This window comes from Triticum aestivum, chromosome 7B, assembly GCF_018294505.1.
Source record: "Triticum aestivum cultivar Chinese Spring chromosome 7B, IWGSC CS RefSeq v2.1, whole genome shotgun sequence".
NCBI lineage: Eukaryota > Viridiplantae > Streptophyta > Magnoliopsida > Poales > Poaceae > Triticum > Triticum aestivum.
This window is the reverse complement of record NC_057813.1, coordinates 712889546-712907176: the sequence shown is the minus strand read 5'-3', so window position 1 is coordinate 712907176 and position 17631 is coordinate 712889546. Positions and strand designations below refer to the sequence as shown.

Sequence of the window (17631 nt, the reverse complement as noted above, 5' to 3'; positions counted from 1 at the left end):
ACACATCAATAACATGTATATCAAATATACCCTTATTCACTTTGCCATCCTTCTTATCCACCAAATATTCAGGGTATTTCCGTTTCCAGTGACCATTTCCTTTGCAGTGTAAGCACTTAGTTTCAGGCTTTGGTTCAGCTTTGGGCTTCTTCGTGGGAGTGACAACTTGCTTGCCATTCTGCTTGAAGTTCCCTTTCTTTCCCTTTGCCCTTTTCTTGAAACTAGTGGTCTTGTCAATCATCAACACTTGATGCTCTTTTCTTGATTTCTACCTTCATCGATTTCAGCATCACGAAGAGCTCAGGAATCGTTTTCATCATCCCTTGCATACTATAGTTCATCACGAAGTTCTAGTAACTTAGTGATGGTGACTAGAGAATTTTGTCAATCACTATCTTATCTGGAAGATTAACTCCCACTTGATTCAAGCAATTGAAGTGCCCAGACAATCTGAGCACATGCTCACTAGTTGAGCGATTCTCCTCCATCTTTTAGCTATAGAACTTGTTGGAGACTTCATATCTCTCAACTCGGGTATTTGCTTGAAATATTAACTTCAACTCCTGGAACATCTCATATGGTCCATGACATTCAAAACGTCTTTGAAGTCCCGATTCTAAGTCGTTAAGCATGGTGCACTAAACTATCTAGTAGTCATCATATTGAGCTAGCCAAACATTCATAACGTCTGCATCTGCTCCTGCAATAGGTCTGTCACCTAGCGGTGCATTAAGGACATAATTCTTCTGTGCAGCAATGAGGATAAACCTCAGATCACGGATCCAATCCGCATCATTGCTACTAACATCTTTCAACACAATTTTCTCTAGGAACATATCAAAATAAACATATGAAAGCAACAACGCGAGCTATTGATCTGCAACATAATTTGCAAAATACTACCTGGACTAAGTTCATGATAAATTTAAGTTCAATTAATCATATTACTTAAGAACTCCCACTTAGATAGACATCCCTCTAATCCTCTAAGTGATTACGTGATCCATATCAACTACACCATGTCCGATCGTCACGTGAGATGGAGTAGTTTCAACGGTGAACATCAATATGTTGATCATATCTACTATATGATTCACGCTCGACTTTTCGGTCTCCGTGTTCCGAGGCCATATCTGTTATATGCTAGGCTCGTCAAGTTTAACCTGAGTATTCCGCGTGTGCAACTGTTTTGCACCCGTTGTATTTGAACGTAGAACCTATCACACCCGATCATCACGTGGTGTCTCAGCACGAAGAACTTTCGCAATGGTGCATACTCAAGGAGAACACTTCTTGATAATTTAGTGAGAGATCGTCTTAAAATGCTACCGTTAAACTAAGCAAAATAAGATGTATAAAAGATAAACATCACATGCAATCAATATAAGTGATATGATACGGCCATCATCATCTTGTGCTTGTGATCTCCATCTCCAAAGTACTGTCATGATCTCTATCGTTACCGGCATGACACCATGATCTTCATCATCTTGATCTATATCAATGTGTCGTCACATGGTCGTCTCGCCAACTATTGCTCTTGCAACTATTGCTATCGAATAGCGGTAAAGTAAAGCAATTGTTTGGCACTTGCATCTTATGCAACAAAGAGACAACCATAGGGCTTCTGCCAGTTGCCGTTAACTTCAACAAAACATGATCATCTCATGCATACAACAACTAATATCTCATCACGTCTTGACCATATCACATCACAACATGCCCTGCAAAAACAAGTTAGACGTCCTCTACTTTGTTGTTGCAAATTTTATGGCTGCTATGGGCTGAGCAAGAACCGTTCTTACCTACGCATCAAAACCACAACGATAGTTCGTCAAGTTAGTGCTGTTTTAACCTTCTTAAGGACCGGGCGTAGCCACACTCGGTTCAACTAAAGTTGGAGAAACAGACACCCGCTAGTCACCTGTGTGCGAAGCACGGCGGTAAAACCAGTCTCGCGTAAGTGTACGCGTAATATCGGTCCGGGCCGCTTCATCGAACAATACCGCTGAACCAAAGTATGACATGCTGGTAAGCAGTATGACTTGTATCGCCCACAACTCACTTGTGTTCTACTCGTGCAAATAACATCAACGCATAAAACCTAAGCTCGGATGCCACTGTTGGGGAACGTAGTAATTTCAAAAATTTCCTACGCACACGCAAGATCATGGTGATGGCATAGCAACGAGAGGGGAGAGTGTAATCTACATACCCTTGTAGACCGACAGCGGAAGCGTTAGATCAACGCGGTTGATGTAGTCATACGTCTTCATGGCCCGACCGATCAAGCACCGAAACTACGGCACCTCCGAGTTCTAGCACACGTTCAGCTCGATGACGTCCCTCGAACTCCGATCCAGCCGAGTGTCGAGGGAGAGTTCCGTCAGCACAACGGCGTGGTGACGATCTTGATGTTCTACCATCGCAGGGCTTCGCCTAAGCACCGCTACAATATTATCGAGGAGGACTATGGCGGAGGGGGCACCGCACACGGCTAATAGATCTCAAGGATCAATTGTTGTTCTTTGGGGTGCCCCCCTGCCCCCATATATATAGGAGCAAGGGGGGAGGTGGCCGGCCTATGGAGGAGGCGCACCAAGGGAGGAGTCCTACTCCCACCGGGAGTAGGACTCCTCCTTTCCTTGTTGGAGAAGGAAAGAGGAGGAGTAGGACTCCTCCTTTCCTTGTTGGAGAAGGAAAGAGGAGGAGAGGGAGAAGGAAAAGTGGGCTGCGCCCCTTGTCCAATTCGGACCAGAGGGGGGGCGCAGGCCTCCTTCCTTTTGACCTCTCTGCTCTATTCCCGTATGGCCCAATAAGGCCCATATACTCGCCGGCGAATTCCCGTAACTCTCTGGTACTCCGAAAAATACCCGAATCACTCGGAACCTTTCCGAACTCCGAATATAGTCGTCCAATATATCGATCTTTACGTCTCGACCATTTCGAGACTCCTCGTCATGTCCCCGATCTCATCCGGCACTCCAAACTCCTTCGGTACATCAAAACTCATAAACTCATAATATAACTGTCATCAAAACCTTAAGCGTGCGGATCCTATGGGTTCGAGAACAATGTAGACATGACCTAGAACTATTCTCGATCAATAACCAATAGCGGAACCTGGATGCTCATATTGGCTCCTACATATTCTGTGAAGATCTTTATCGGTCAAATCGCATAACAACATACGTTATTCCCTTTGTCATTGGTATGTTACTTGCCCGAGATTCGATCGTCGGTATCCAATACCTAGTTCAATCTCATTACTGGCAAGTCTCTTTACTCGTTACGTAATGCATCATTCCGTAACTAACTCATTAGCTACATTGCTTGCAAGGCTTATAGTGATGTGCATTACCGAGAGGGCCCAGAGATACCTCTCCGACAATCGGAGTGACAAAACCTAATCTCGAAATACGCCAACCCAACATGTACCTTTGGAGACACCTGTAGTACTCCTTTATAATCACCCAGTTACGTTGTGACGTTTGGTAGCACCCAAAGTGTTCCTCCGGTAAACGGGAGTTGCATAATCTCATAGTTACAGGAACATGTATAAGTCATGAAGAAAGCAATAGCAACATACTAAACGATCAAGTGCTAAGCTAACGGAATGGGTCAAGTCAATCACATCATTCTCCTAATGATGTGACCCCGTTAATCAAATGACAACTCTTTTGTCTATGGTTAGGAAACATAACCATCTTTGATAAACGAGCTAGTCAAGTAGAGGCATACTAGTGACACTATGTTTGTCTATGTATTCACACATGTATTATGTTTCCGGTTAATACAATTCTAGCATGAATAATAAACATTTATCATGATATAAGGAAATAAATAATAACTTTATTATTGCCTCTAGGGCATATTTCCTTCAGAGACCCCTTTGTTGACCTTGGATAGCCTGTCCCAAATTAGCTTAGCAGTTTCTAGTGCACTCACTCTGCCATACTGTCCTTTGCTCAGATGGCCACATATGATATTCTTCGCTTGAGAATCGAGTTGCTTGAATCTCTTCACATCAGTAGCATTCAGAGACGGAGTGACCGAGGGAACGCCATTTTCCACAACGTACCAAAGATCGTTATCAATTGACTCAAGATGCATACGCATCTTGTTCTTCCAGTAGGTGTAGTCCATCCCATCAAAGGTAGGACACCCGGCCGAGACCTTGATCATACCTGCAGTCGACATAACTAAAATTCCAGGTGGTTAAACCAAAATCACACAGAACAAGGGAGTACCTTGCTCTGATACCAATTGAAAGTGCGTTAGGTCGACTAGAGGGGGGGTTAATAGGTGATTTTTATGAATTCTTCACTTAGGAATTTTAGGGTGAGGAAATTCCTAAGAGAAGAACTACTTGCAGCGGAATAAGTACTCAGGTATAAGCATAACAGAGCAACAACATAGTCATCATGATGAAATGATAAACAAAACACAGAGTACAGAAAGCGTAAACACAGGATAAGCAGGATGAAGACAAACTGACTAAAGAAATATGATTGAGGAAATAGAGAAAGTCTTCAGTCAAAGTCTTCAAACAGTAATGATCAGGTTCATCAACACATAATTGAGGAAATGAAAGGGTTGAGGAAATAGAACCAGTAAGCTCGGTGAAGACAATGATTTGGTCGACCAATTCCAACTGCTGTGACAGTTGTACGTCTGGTTGGAGCGGCTGAGTATTTAAACTCAAGTACACACAGTCATCACCATATTCTCCTTGAGCTAAGATCATGCAAATCTCTCCCAACAGTAGTGGTAAGTCTTCACAGGTGACTTCCAAACCTTCACAGCCTTGGTCACTCGGCAATCCACAATTCCTCTTGGATGCTCAGACCATGACGCCTAACCGTCTGGAGGATACACAGTCCTCAAAGGTAACAAGCGTCGGTTCCACACAGGAACAATCTCTTCAGTGATGCTCAATCACTTTGGGGTTTTGTAGGTTTGCGTTTGGGATTTGGGTATTTCCTCACTTGATGATTTTTGCTCAAAGTCCTCGGAGGATGGGATGCTCTCAAATGACAAGTGTCAATTTCTCTCGGAGCAGCCAACCAGCTAGTGGTTGTAGGGGGCGGCTATTTATAGCCTAGAGAGCAGCCCGACATGATAAGACATAAATGCCCTTGGCTGATATGACCGTTAGGTGGTAGATATTTTTGGGACAGCTAGCGTGCGGCTCAGCAACGGTCGGATATTTGAGGCTTGAATTCCTCAGGGCTATCATGTTCCTCATTGTGTAGGCAATCCGCACTGGCGAATTCCTAACTCCTCGGTCAGAACAAATTCCTCAGAGACTAGAAGATCTTCGTCTCTGTCACTAAAGAAATTGACTGAACTGATATGAGATTTCCAATGGCTTCACTCGAAGGATTGGGTAGGTGTAGGATTTTGAGATGAGCATCACTTGGAAATCAGTTTCCTTAGTATTACCTCGACCCCCTTTAACAGTAAGGTGTTTCCTATGACTCAAGAAAGAGAAAATGAAACTACAAAAACAAAAGTCTTCACGCTCCATATTCCTCGCATGAATATCCAAGTCTTCAGGGTCACACCAATTTCTTCACTTTCAAAGTCTTCAGGAGAACCAAAGTCTTCAGCCGAAGACATTCATTTTTAGGGGTTGACTTTCACTGTAAATATCAAACTCCTCATTGACTTATTGAGCCTGTGTACACTCACAAACATATTAGTCCCTTAACCTATAAGTTTTCAATACACCAAAATCACTAAGGGGAACTAGATGCACTTACACTTGTGAAGGGCTCGGGGACAGCAGTGAGGACAATGCCTCTTTAGTTGTAATTGTGATACTCCTGATGTGCAAGTAAACACTCATGTGATAGTCCTTATGCTAAAATTGGTTGTTAGTACAGAGGTGGTGACATTAGTTGGTTCTCTAGTATTGATTTCATGATTTGTGGTTAATACATGATGTAATACAATCCACATTGCATTATATTTCTAGTTACATCTCCTACTTACTCACTACTAACATTCTTTCTATTTCGCTTCTTGCGCCATTGGTGCAACCGGGTCATCTAGTCCAACGAAAGGAGAATCATGCGTACCTTGCAAGCTGCTAACCGCTGAGACCGGGTAGGTGCAGAGCCGGTATGAGGTCAAGAAGTCAATCTGCTGTACGGATCCGGTGGGCTTGGGAGAGGTGCGCTGGTGCTGCTAAAAATCCTGATGATTGTGGGTGAGGGCGTAGCCAAGCCCCAGGCTATAGGGGTTGTGGCCTGGGTCGTGGTGTGTTGGTTCTTCGTTCACTATGGCTGGCTACAGTAAAGCTATTCTACATTGTTTGGCACTGTAACTATAGGGATGGCCCCTGGCATGGCTCTAACCTGGCTACGCAACCGAGAGTTAGGGTCCAAGAGGATGAAAAGATGTGTCAGATAGAGGGATGAAGGAAGGAGAAGAGAGGTGGAGGGAACATACCAGGAGCTCAGAACTCAATGACGACGTTGTGGTCACTGGAGGCGGCACGAGACCGAACATGTGGCTCGGAAGGAAGGATCTTTTCACGAGTGGCAAGACGCGTCACAGGCGGCCCGGAAGGCGGGAGTAATTGCGGCGGCGGCGTAGGTGGTTGAGAGAGGGGTAGGAGACGAGGGTTTGGGGTGGGGTGGGAAGGAGGAGACAAGGGCGTCGAGAGTGAAATCGGGGAGAATGACAGCTGAGAGCACGGGATTTGGGGTTTGGGAAAGCTTCCATCATCTCGAACCGAAGAATAAAATACTACGTCCATTCAGTCACAACCAAACAAGTTGAACACATATATCCGCAAATGAAATCCAACTCAAATGATGGGTACCAAACAAGCTTTTCTTACATGTGTTCACCAAGAGTAATCCATATTGAACATTTTAGTAATAATACTCACACTAAAACAATCCTCCATCAATAAATGATGATTCAAGATCCGAGGTCAACATGTCGACTAGTGAGCTTTTGCATCACTGCTAGAAGACTGTATCACTCGGTAAGCAACACTTGGTAATATCTCTATGTGACTTGTTTGTTGGGCGTATCATATGTCTCGCGAACTCTTATGTCTTGAGGCCCAAAACTATTTTGGTAGCATCAACAAGTTAGCCAATGCTACCCACATAACTATCTGACATAAACCCGTCGCGTCAAGGAGAAATAGCAGAACCCTAATTTTATAATCACACCACTAAATATACTTGACATGTGATTTTACGACAATTGGGAAGTCAATTTTACTAACATTCTTTGAAAGATCACCTTTCTTAAAAAATCTTACCATGTAAAAGAAGGGTGCATATATATATAAGGGATAAACTTTCACAAACAGTTTATACAAGTATGATACGGTATAGCCCCTTTTTGGCAACCGATGATAAACTTCATCTCTATGTACACGGCGGTCCCATGGTGATCTCCATCTCCATGTACGGTGTTATCCTGTGGTTATCTCCATCTCCACACCTCACGTGTCAACCACCAAGGTTTATATGAGATACTACACCAGAACATTGAAATTGCTTTGCTTCAAGATCCTTCACAATAGTAGCAAGAGATCTTGCATCCCGAGCTTTAGCCAGTTTACCACGATCTTCAGACTGCAGAGATCATTTTAGTAATAACATTTGTTCAGTCTATTCATTTGTTTTAAAGATATACATATATATTGATGACAATATTTAAATAGAAATAAGGGCATCTCCAACACCATGCTGCAAAACGCCCGAAAGCACCGTACCGACGCATCCGGACCATTTTTGCCATCCAACATGGTGTCACATACGTCCACGCTTCTGAAATCCCGCAAACCAGAAGCAAACCTACGGGAGGTTTGCGGGAGTTTGGACGTCTGCCTAGCCAATCAAAGCCACCACGTACCCCACGTCTGCTGGTATTTGGTGGAAGGGTAATAACTACGTGATTAAATCATTGTATAATCATGCTATTTGGCAGAAGACTGTGGCTATTGCTGGCTGTTTGGCGAGAGGAGAATGTTAAATCATTGTATAATGTTAGCTATTTGGCGGAAAGTTGATCTCATTTGGCGGAAGACTATGGCCCATTGCTGTGTTGTTTAGCAGAAGGTTGATTTTAGATATTTGGCAGAAGGTTGCATTTTTTTTTAAGTAACAGAAGCGGACGTTTTGGGCATTGCGGTTGGATGGCACGCTTATGTACCCGTGGCCATGGATGTGTCCGCGGATGGATAGTGAGTCCGTTTTGCGACACCGTATTGGAGATGCCCTAAAAGAGCAGTGAAAACAGATATATTGCAGCTTGCAAATTCCAAGATAAAAAAAGCCTAACCTTCTCCAGTCGTAGAGCAGTTTCCTTTAGCTCATCAGCTGTAAAATTATTCTTGTGAATCACCTGAAGGACCTTAAGCAAGTGTTGCTGGAGACTCTCTGAACAGTGCTCCTCGAGGTCGTGTTCACTGAACGAATCATCACACCCGAAAGGGCACTTCATGGGCCTCATGGGGCAGACAGTGACACAATGTCTATCCATATCACGCCGCAGAAGCCGTTTCTCACAGTTTTGCTCACACTGAAGGATCTTGAAAAGGCAAGTTGCATCATGATCCTGCATGCAACGAACAGAGACTTTTGCTCGGCATCCCTCGTTTGGGCAAGTGACAGGCCTGAAGCTACACTGTGCTTTGTGATCAGCAAGACGTTCCTCGTTTTCATATTTCTCAGGGCAGTGGAACTTGGTTTTAATGTCCACATTCCTGAGGAGGACCTCGGCTATCGCTTCTCTCCTCTCTAATGGCCAGAAGCGGGTCATCTCCATTTCTTGGACAAAGTCATCGATCTTATCATCACGGCTGTCACTTAGCAACCACCCAGAGACATGGCCAATGATGTTCCTTTTCGTGCGACTGAAATCATCCATGAATATTGACACGATCTCATAAGGGTCATCCGACATTTCATTCTCAGCGTTTTGTTCCGCCTCAGCATCGGCTATGAACGTTTCACTTCTTTGTGTAATGCTGTCCACCATTTCTTTTCTGAGGTCAACAGCAACATCAGATGGGCCCCTGAAGAGATCACCAGTTGTACCGTCGACACAGACCGCAGCCAAACCAGGGAGCAAGAATTGTGCTAGTTTGTACACTGCTTCAGAATCGCAAAACGGGCACCGGAGAAGCTCACCTTCATCCTTCACCGGTCCAGGATCGGCAACTGGGAGATCCATTTCACCCTTAGATCCAACACCTGCAAACACATATCCGTCATGCATTATAACCGATGTAGTCATAACTCAGAGAATCACCATGAGTGACTTAAAGTTGACAAACAACGTTCTTGATTCTGATATGTGTGGCTGACCTTTATCCTTGGTTTGTTCAGGATCGGCAACTGGAGGATGGTCCATTTCAACTTGTGATTAACTCATTATGCACAATGGACCAGGGGACATGATCTCCCTGTTACTCTAAAAAAAGGACCATGATCAACAACAGGAGAAACTTAAAATTCTAAGCTGCATTTGCCTGTCTCCGCCCCTATTTCCGGCAAGGAATTCCGATCAGATGGTTTCGAAATTGAAAATGCAGGGCAAGGATGGGAGGGGTTGATCTTCGAAGGAAAAAAGAATCAATTGTTCACAGCAGATAGAAGAAGGGAGCAAAATGAACGAACAACGGTCCAAGCAAGACAGGTTTCCTTACCAGCAAAGGGATCGGCCCAGATGGATCGCGCGAGAGACTGCTTTGCTCTGGGGAAACTGAAGGAGAGGGAGGAAAAGGTAGAGTTTAGAATTTATCTATAATTAGCCGGCCAGGGATTGACATCTCTATTATTAAACTGACGGAGAGGGTAAAAAAGAGGCAACGTTTAGCATGCTCCTATGACTAGCCAGCCAGTTTATCGTGTAACTTCCTTAGCTCAAATAAATGCTACGCCACTCACTCAGCACAATGCCAAGAATAGCAATGCACAAGCCCGGCCATCCCTGCTGAAGCCTTGGACACACATCGTCATGATAACGATATATCAAAAATATTGTAGATACCACAAGTCATTGCTATGCAGGCTTGCTTTTTTAGGCGCCATTTGGTAACAATGTGACATAATGACAAGAGCACGATATGCTGTAAAGGAAAAAACTAGAGTACTCTAGCTTGACAAATTATAGAAGATGGGTTAAAACCGTGCCTAGACTCAAATTCGGGAGAATGTGTCCCCAGCTGAGATGAGGCTTTTCAGGAAGAGGGAACCACGGGCTTGAGGAATCACACGTTCAGGATATGAGGATTTGGGGACAAAGGTTGAAATCTGACCATAAACATCCTAGCTAGCAATGAGGGGATCAGAACGCTCGGGAATACAAATCTCCGTATCGATGTATACAGTAACGCGGTTTCAGAGACCGAACATGTGGAGGCAATGGCGGCGCGAGCCCGCGACGACCGAGGGGTCGACGGAGAGAAAGGGGTCCTGGGCGACGATGTTGACCTGGGGCTCACCGCTCCGCCGTCGGGCCGAAACTGGAGAGGGGCGGCGGGGGTCCAGGCCAGGCGACGGCGCGGTGGGCAGCGGTGGACGGCGAGGAGTCGAGTTGGGACGGGAAAGAAAGGGGACCTTCGCAGATCTTCTCTTCTTTGTTGTTCGCGGTGGTTTTACAATAGTTGTTTTCATCTACTATCTATCTACTATCTACTACCACTATAAAAAAAAGGGGCGAATCCAAACAATCACATCTATCCATCATCAAAATCTAATGACCCTTAATCATTTTATGTTTAACGCTGCCAACCACGCAACAAGCCATTAAGAATCGATCGATCGCTAACCCAGCCCCCGCCGTTTAGAAAAAAAAGGACAAACCGCCCGCACGACCTCTCCCGCACTTCCCCACCTCTCGCCCCCTCCACCTCCTCCGGCGCAGCCGTTAGCCGGAGCCGCCGCTCGAGCCGCCCGCTGCGCCCCGCGCCCTTCGCCGCAGGGAGCCGCCCGCCCTTGTAGCCGCCGCTCGAGCCGCCCGCCGCGCCCCGCGCCCTTCGCCGCAGGGAGCCGCCCGCCCTTGTAGCCGCCGCAGGTCGCCGCTAGAGACGGAGCCGCCCGCCCCGCCCCGCCGGCCTGTCCTTACGGGTAGGTCGCGGCACTCAGGAAGAGCGCGACGAAGGAGTAGGTGAAGGAAATGACGGCAGCGATGATGGAGATAAGATGACCTTCTCCAGGCTCGGCAATTGCAAGAGAACGACCTCGGCGAGGCCGAACAGCATCAGATACATTATCCCTTCATTCCTGCAGGTCACGTTGTGGCCCTTGTAATGGCGGCAGTTGCTGTATGCGCGGACCTGCACTCTTAAGGCACGCGACCCTCGTAATGGCGGCAGTTGCTGCGCGGACCTGCACTCTTAAGGCCAGGAACTTCTTTCTTCCCATTGAGTATCTTAACAAAATTACCGAACTCCTTCCTCTCTTTCATGTGGAGATGATCTGCAGCTCTCTGATGGATGGCAAGGCCTTCCCATTGAGTATCTGAGTTCCCTCGAGTTTCTCTTTCTTATGTTAAAGTTCAGTTTGCAGAATGATAGATTTCGGACCTTTGCTTCACACATAGTTCTGAATTTTGTTGCACGTGCATTTCTAAACTGACAACACTGAACTTGCTACATCTGGATAATATGCAAAAACTTCAGTTTGCATAAATGGCAGATTTCAGACCTTTGGTTAACATGATGTTTTGCCCCGGTATCTGGCTCTTCTACAGGATGGAAGCCTGCGTGGAGTCGCCACGATGGACCAGGCCAAGGAAGCTGCATGATCTGCCGACGCACCTCAAGTCCTCAACATGTCACTCAGTGCATCTTTCTCTTGTAAGTTGTAAGGCCTCCATGGAATTGTTGGCTATATGCATGGAAATTATCTCCAATCATGTGTTGTAGTTCTGATCATCTTCCATATTTTTTTGTAAATTTACCTATTTCATTCTAAGGATTAGGAATCTCTTATGAGAAATGAAAATTTTAGTTTGTGTGTATGTAGACTGGGTAGTGTGTCTATCAGAAGCAAATCTGATAGGGTTGCGCAACTGGCATTACAGCAAAATGTCGTGAAGCCCGCCTCGCCATGGAGGAGAATAACATAGTGTTGTTCAATGGGATGCACGATTTTTTGTTTGATTCATCAAGTACTCTTGGTGCTAATTTACATAGCTTTTTTCAGTGGAAGAATATACCGTAAGGGCAGATACTAAGCTTTTGTGAAATTTTGGTTCCAATCGGAGATTTTCTTATTATAAACTGGTTGTGTCGCTACTTAAATATGGCATGAGGATTGAGGAGGTAATTATTAGAAATGAGTTGTTGCCGAAGTGAAGAAATACCCTGCCACTATGGAACGTGTGTGCTGAAACAATTGAATATATCAGTTCAGCTGCAATGGTAGCGATGGAGACATCATGCAGCGGTTATCAGTACAGTGCAGATGATCATGTGGCCATTTTGGTTTATCTTCAATACGATGTTTAATATCGGTATGGCTACTGTAATCTCCCAAATGATCTGTTTCTTTTTCCTTTTATTTTTTTGTTCTGATGACTTACTAATATTTTATTTACATTTTATTTCCTGCAGCCAATTCAATCTCCTACCCTGTAATTTGGTTCGTCCGAGAGATACTAGCTGCACCTTTCCAACTTGTCAGTTGCACTAGCAAGTTTTGTAGCAGAGACTTCTTTGATGATATTGTTGATGTTTTAAGGAAGACCTGGTATCAAGGTGGTTCTGCATCCAGAGCACTTGCGCTTACATCTGAAACTACCATTTGGGGATCACTCTGGAAAGATCTGTACCAGGTAACTTAAATTTGTTTGCATGCCTACTAATTTTTTTAATTAGTATATTATGCAACTTACATTGGCTCTTGTTTTAGATTTTGAGTGCAGTCCAGAGCATTTTGTACGGTTTTGTTGTCTTCGTTTCAACGTGCAATAGGCATCGGCTCAGGTAAAAAAAATGGCTTGTATGCAGAGGTAGTATTTGCAAATCAGATAAACAATTAGTTGAAAATCTGAATGATGAGAACATCCATTGACGATACATTCTTCGGCATTGACCACCGCCCTGTCACGATGTTCAGTCTCTAGGTTGTAGTGTGTGAGACGGACGAGAAATCTGAGCATGTTCACTTGTCCAGGTGTTGAGTACTGCAGTGTGTCATTTGTGTTTGTTCAGTTGTGATGGTTGTGATGTGTGCAGTCTGTACTGAATTTTGGCTACAAAAGCTACTATAATCTTTCATATTTTAGAATTATTAATAACCTGACATTCTTATTCATATTTTTGGTAAATGTTTGCAACTAAAATGGCCACATGAGTACCTAGGTTATGGCTTGTTAAACTAATGTTCCTTTTTTAGTGCCATTTACATTACTTATAATCTTACACAGTTCATCATTCTGCATCCATTGGATAAGGTGAGCATGTTCTCCTTTAGATTTTTTTCTGGTGTAAACCAAAATGATTGATTTTTTTATAGGTATCCCTCACAGGCCACTGCAGTATCCTATTTGTTGCGCCACTACTACAAATTCATGATAGTCACAATTCCCATACTCCATGGATGCTCCCAGGAGGACATGGCGTCTGTGGAGGTGCAGTATGTGATTCTAACAAGGGTACAGCTTAAAGGTGTGAACCAAAATGATTGATTTTTTATAGGTATCCCTCACCGGCCGCTGCAGTATCATATTTGTTGCGCCACTACTAAACATTCATATAAGCAAACAGTATTGCACCCATTATTGCATCATTTAGCTATTCTTTATTTCCTCATCCAACAATGTTTCTTTGTAGTTTCATTGAATTAACAAGATAGAGGATGGCATTTTTTAGGAAGATGATGAATATTTTCAAGAAGAAAAAATGACTTTCCTTTTTATTTCTTTTGCATGTTGAATATTGCCTGATATGTTTACCACTACATGTATTGCTTAAAGGGACTAAGTTACTCTAAGAAGGTTGGTCGTGCTATTTGGAATTTCAAACATGCTTCATATATTGTACAGTGTACAAATGAACAAACAATTGACTTACCATTTGCAGAGCTTGCTTTAACACAATTAACATTTCTTTGATAAATACTCCCTCCGTCCTAAAATAAGTGTCTCAACTTTGTACTAGCTTTAGTACCAAATTGTACTACTAAGCTTGAGACAGTTATTTTGAGTTGGAGGGAGTATGATTTGATTGCAAAATCTGATATGCGAGACGCTATGGAGATGTGATCTTAGGATGTTGAAAAAGATGGCATCTAAGTTCTTCGAACGCTTTCAGAAGCAGGGGCTCCAATCAAAATAAGAATTGATACTTCAAGATGGAATTTATTCCGCATGACAAGTAGATGGCATTTATTTTCTCTCTCAAAGAAATTAGATGGCATTTCTTCATTTTGAGCACCTACTGCTTTTGTGTGTATATTGGATTGTTTTTCGAGATGTGATATTCATTTATGAAGTAATACAGAATTCGTTTCAAAGTTCTACACCTGCCCGCGAGCATGCGAAGTTAAGCAGAACATAGTTTGTAATGATCCAGTTAGAGCGAAATTTAAGGCAATGGCTCTGCTGACACAGGTGGCACTATTATCCTCACCGCCCTTGCTCTTGGATCATCACTCAAGCATATCTTTGTGTGCGTGTATACACTCACAAATGATGAACTAGGCAATCTAATAGATATCGTGGATTGATGATATTTTCATTATCATTAATTTTCTTAATAAAAAGATATAGTTGATTCGAATAAATTTTTAATGATACTTTTTTTATCAGCTAGTAGTTGTAACAAACGTTCTATGTCTTAAGAAAATTTTGTTGGTGTTGAGATCATGGTGCCATTGATATATTCTATGTGAGGTTGCCTTTTTCAGTTATAACAAAATTTAACCTTCTTTAACAACCAATCAGAACGCCTAATGGATGAAACAACATATATTACTGTCTGTATGCAACAACATGACCACAACTATGTCAACTTGAAAAACAGTGTGTCCCCATTTAACTTAATACTTTTTTTGGAACATTTTTTTTGTATTTGTGTGAAATCAACTTTGATCAACGTTTAAGACGTGCATTGCACGTGCAAGCTTACTAGTTGAGGAGAAACGTATTCAATGCTTGATTGGGTTTATGCAGATGAGACCGCTAACACAGACGCATATGCTTTTACATATACACATACATTCACCAGTATTAACGTACGCTCGCCCGCCAATCCTGTGAGCATCCCCGTGAGACTAAGCCCGAACATAATTTTAAAATTGATAAAGTTGTCATAGATGTCCTTGTAGTCGATGGGAACATATATCTCCCACTGAACACACATTGTCTGAAACCATGAAATAAATCTAAAAAAATACGAGCGCCAGTGAGTTTAGGACTTTGACCTTATTAGACTGAGAATGCAACTGTACTCCTCATGACATTTTCAATGATAGATGCTTACATAGATGCTTAGAAGGAAGATAACAGAATGAAAGTCTCGGTTTTCCCCCAAAACCCTAAAGCCTCTGGCGGTGCTAGTGGCGATTAGGGTTTTGACCGTGGAACTTGTCTTCGCCCGGAGATTCGTCGACGGGGTTAAGGTTCTGTCCCCTGCAAGATGGCTGCCCCCGGCGCTGATGCGAGCGGGGGGATGGAGGGTGCAGCCCAAGCAGAACGCGCTGCAAGAAAGAAGCTTGAGGAAGCCCTAGGCAAACTCGACATATCAGAAGAAGAGGTGACTCCTCTGTTACTCGACGATCGCGTCAAGGGAGCACCGGCAAGGTGGTTATTGGCTGGTAAAATTCTTCATCACAACCAGTTCCATATCCAAACCATCACCAATGCCTTGAGGCTGGCATGGGGTAACCCACGGGGACTGAAATTGAGATCTGTTGGATTTAACATGTTTGTGGCCGAGTTTGAAACCCAACGTGATCGAGATCGCGTGTGGGGTGGTTCACGATGGCACATCAATAAGAATGCAGTGGTTCTTGCTGAGTTCGATAACTGCATGAGAACGGATGAAGTCAACTTTGACAGTCTCCAAATCAGCGCTAGGGTTGTGAATTTACCCTACAATCTGAGGGATGAATCTTGGTGGGCGCCAATTGCAAAGCAGATGGAAAAAAATGCTCAGTATTAGTTTTGATCACACTGGTGGTTTCCTGTGAGCCAGGATCACAATTGAAGTTGAGAATCCTTTGAGGAGGTGGATTCTCATTGATTCTGCCAGGAGGAAGAAAGTGGACATGTATGATATTCAATTTGAACAGGTTCCATACTTTTGTTTTTTCTATGCCAGGATCGGGCACTCAAATCCTTATTGCCCAACGCCGGGGTCAAGAGATGATAAGGGAGAGCTCCCCTTTGGATCTAAGCTTCGCGCACCGAAGGATTATAGAAAGCCGGCGTCGTCGGAGAATTCTAGAGAACAATCAGGTGCTAGCAATAAACAGGCGACAAAGAACTCCCGTACCAAAAGAGATACTGGTGAGGAGGTGAATTCCCCAGTCAAGAACAAACAACAGTAGAAACGCAAAGAGGCGCCGACCCAAGTATACAAGCATGTGGTTAAGACCACACTGCTGCTTACTGATGGTGGAACTGAAGCTGGTGTTGATGGTAAGCTTCAGGCCAGAACTGATACAACATCAACAAGCCATGATGAGGGTGACGAACTTGCTAGAGAACCAAAGAAGAAGAAACCTACACCGGATAACTCGGCAGGGACCGCGTCACGGTCCTGCCAGTCTCAATGAGTTGCATTAGCTAGAACTGCCGGGGGCTTGGGAACCCTGAGGCAGTTCGGGATCTTCGCCGTAATGTGAAGTTGGAAGGACCCACTCTTCTCTTTGTAATGAAAAGAAAATAAGAGCTAAAAGAGTAGAGGATTTGCAGAGTAATTTAGGCTTTGCTGCTTGTTTTGTAGTAGACAGTGTTGGCCTTAGTGGTGGCATTGGTCTGTTTTGGTCCTGAGATGTGTCTGTTGAACTTCAAAATTATAGTCGATGTCATATCAATATTTTGGTTACTAATAAACTTCTGAATTCTCCACCTTGGAAATTCTTGGGTTTCTACGGAGCACCGTGTGCTGAAGATAGGCATCACAATTGGCGGTTTTTGCGTCCGCTCCATTCTATTCCACATGGTGCATGGTTGTGCATGGGGGATTTCAACGAGACTCTATACTCAAATGAGCATTTTAGTCGGGCTGCTTGTCCGAAGCGACAAATGCAAGCTTTCAGAGAGATTACAAATGATATTTTCTTCCAGGACCTGGGTTGGTCAGGTACGGCTTATACATGGGATAACCATCAATCTGGAATGGACAATGTAAAAGCATGGTTGGACCGAGCCTTTGCAAATGAAAACTTCCGACAACAGTTCCAACATATTAGGGTGAGGCATCTGTCTTCGGTGGAGTCGGACCACTGCTTTGTTGTTGCGGAAATTAAAGAAACGCTAGTAACATGGCCAAGGGCCAAGAAGCAGTTCATGTATGAAAATGACTGGCAAGCTCATTCAGATTATGATCATCTCGTTTTTGAAACATGGCGAGGAATTCAGCGTGGCCCTGGGCTACAAGGTATTTCTATGGCGTTGGGGGAACTACAAGCAACTCTAGAA

The 17631-nt window shown here is 43.8% G+C and overlaps 1 protein-coding gene across 2 annotated transcripts; it reads right to left on the bottom strand.

The window, feature by feature from the left end:
• Window positions 1–7289: 7289 nt before the first annotated feature.
• On the bottom strand, window positions 7290–10598 carry LOC123160436 (uncharacterized). 2 transcript variants are annotated; one of them, XM_044578251.1, is made up of 4 exons: window positions 9683–10598; window positions 9342–9439; window positions 8314–9227; window positions 7290–7604 (listed from the first exon to the last, which is right to left on the bottom strand). In XM_044578251.1, the coding sequence occupies exons 2-4, from the start codon at window positions 9385–9387 to the stop codon at window positions 7479–7481; spliced, it is 1086 nt and encodes a 361-aa protein (XP_044434186.1). In that variant the 5' UTR covers window positions 9388–9439; window positions 9683–10598; the 3' UTR covers window positions 7290–7478. The 2 variants fall into 2 exon arrangements, with proteins under 2 accessions (XP_044434186.1, XP_044434185.1); XM_044578250.1 differs by having other exon boundaries at window positions 9342–9447; window positions 9683–10597.
• Between the last annotated feature and the right edge of the window lie 7033 nt (window positions 10599–17631).

Coding starts and splice junctions, on each gene's coding strand:
- LOC123160436 (XM_044578251.1), bottom strand. CDS start 9,387: ATGGACCATCCTCCAGTTGCCGATCCTGAACAAACCAAGGATAAAG. Junction 9,228..9,341: donor TGAACAAACCAAGGATAAAG/GTCAGCCACACA, acceptor ATGTGTTTGCAG/GTGTTGGATCTAAGGGTGAA. Junction 7,605..8,313: donor CTGCTCTACGACTGGAGAAG/GTTAGGCTTTTT, acceptor TGATCTCTGCAG/TCTGAAGATCGTGGTAAACT.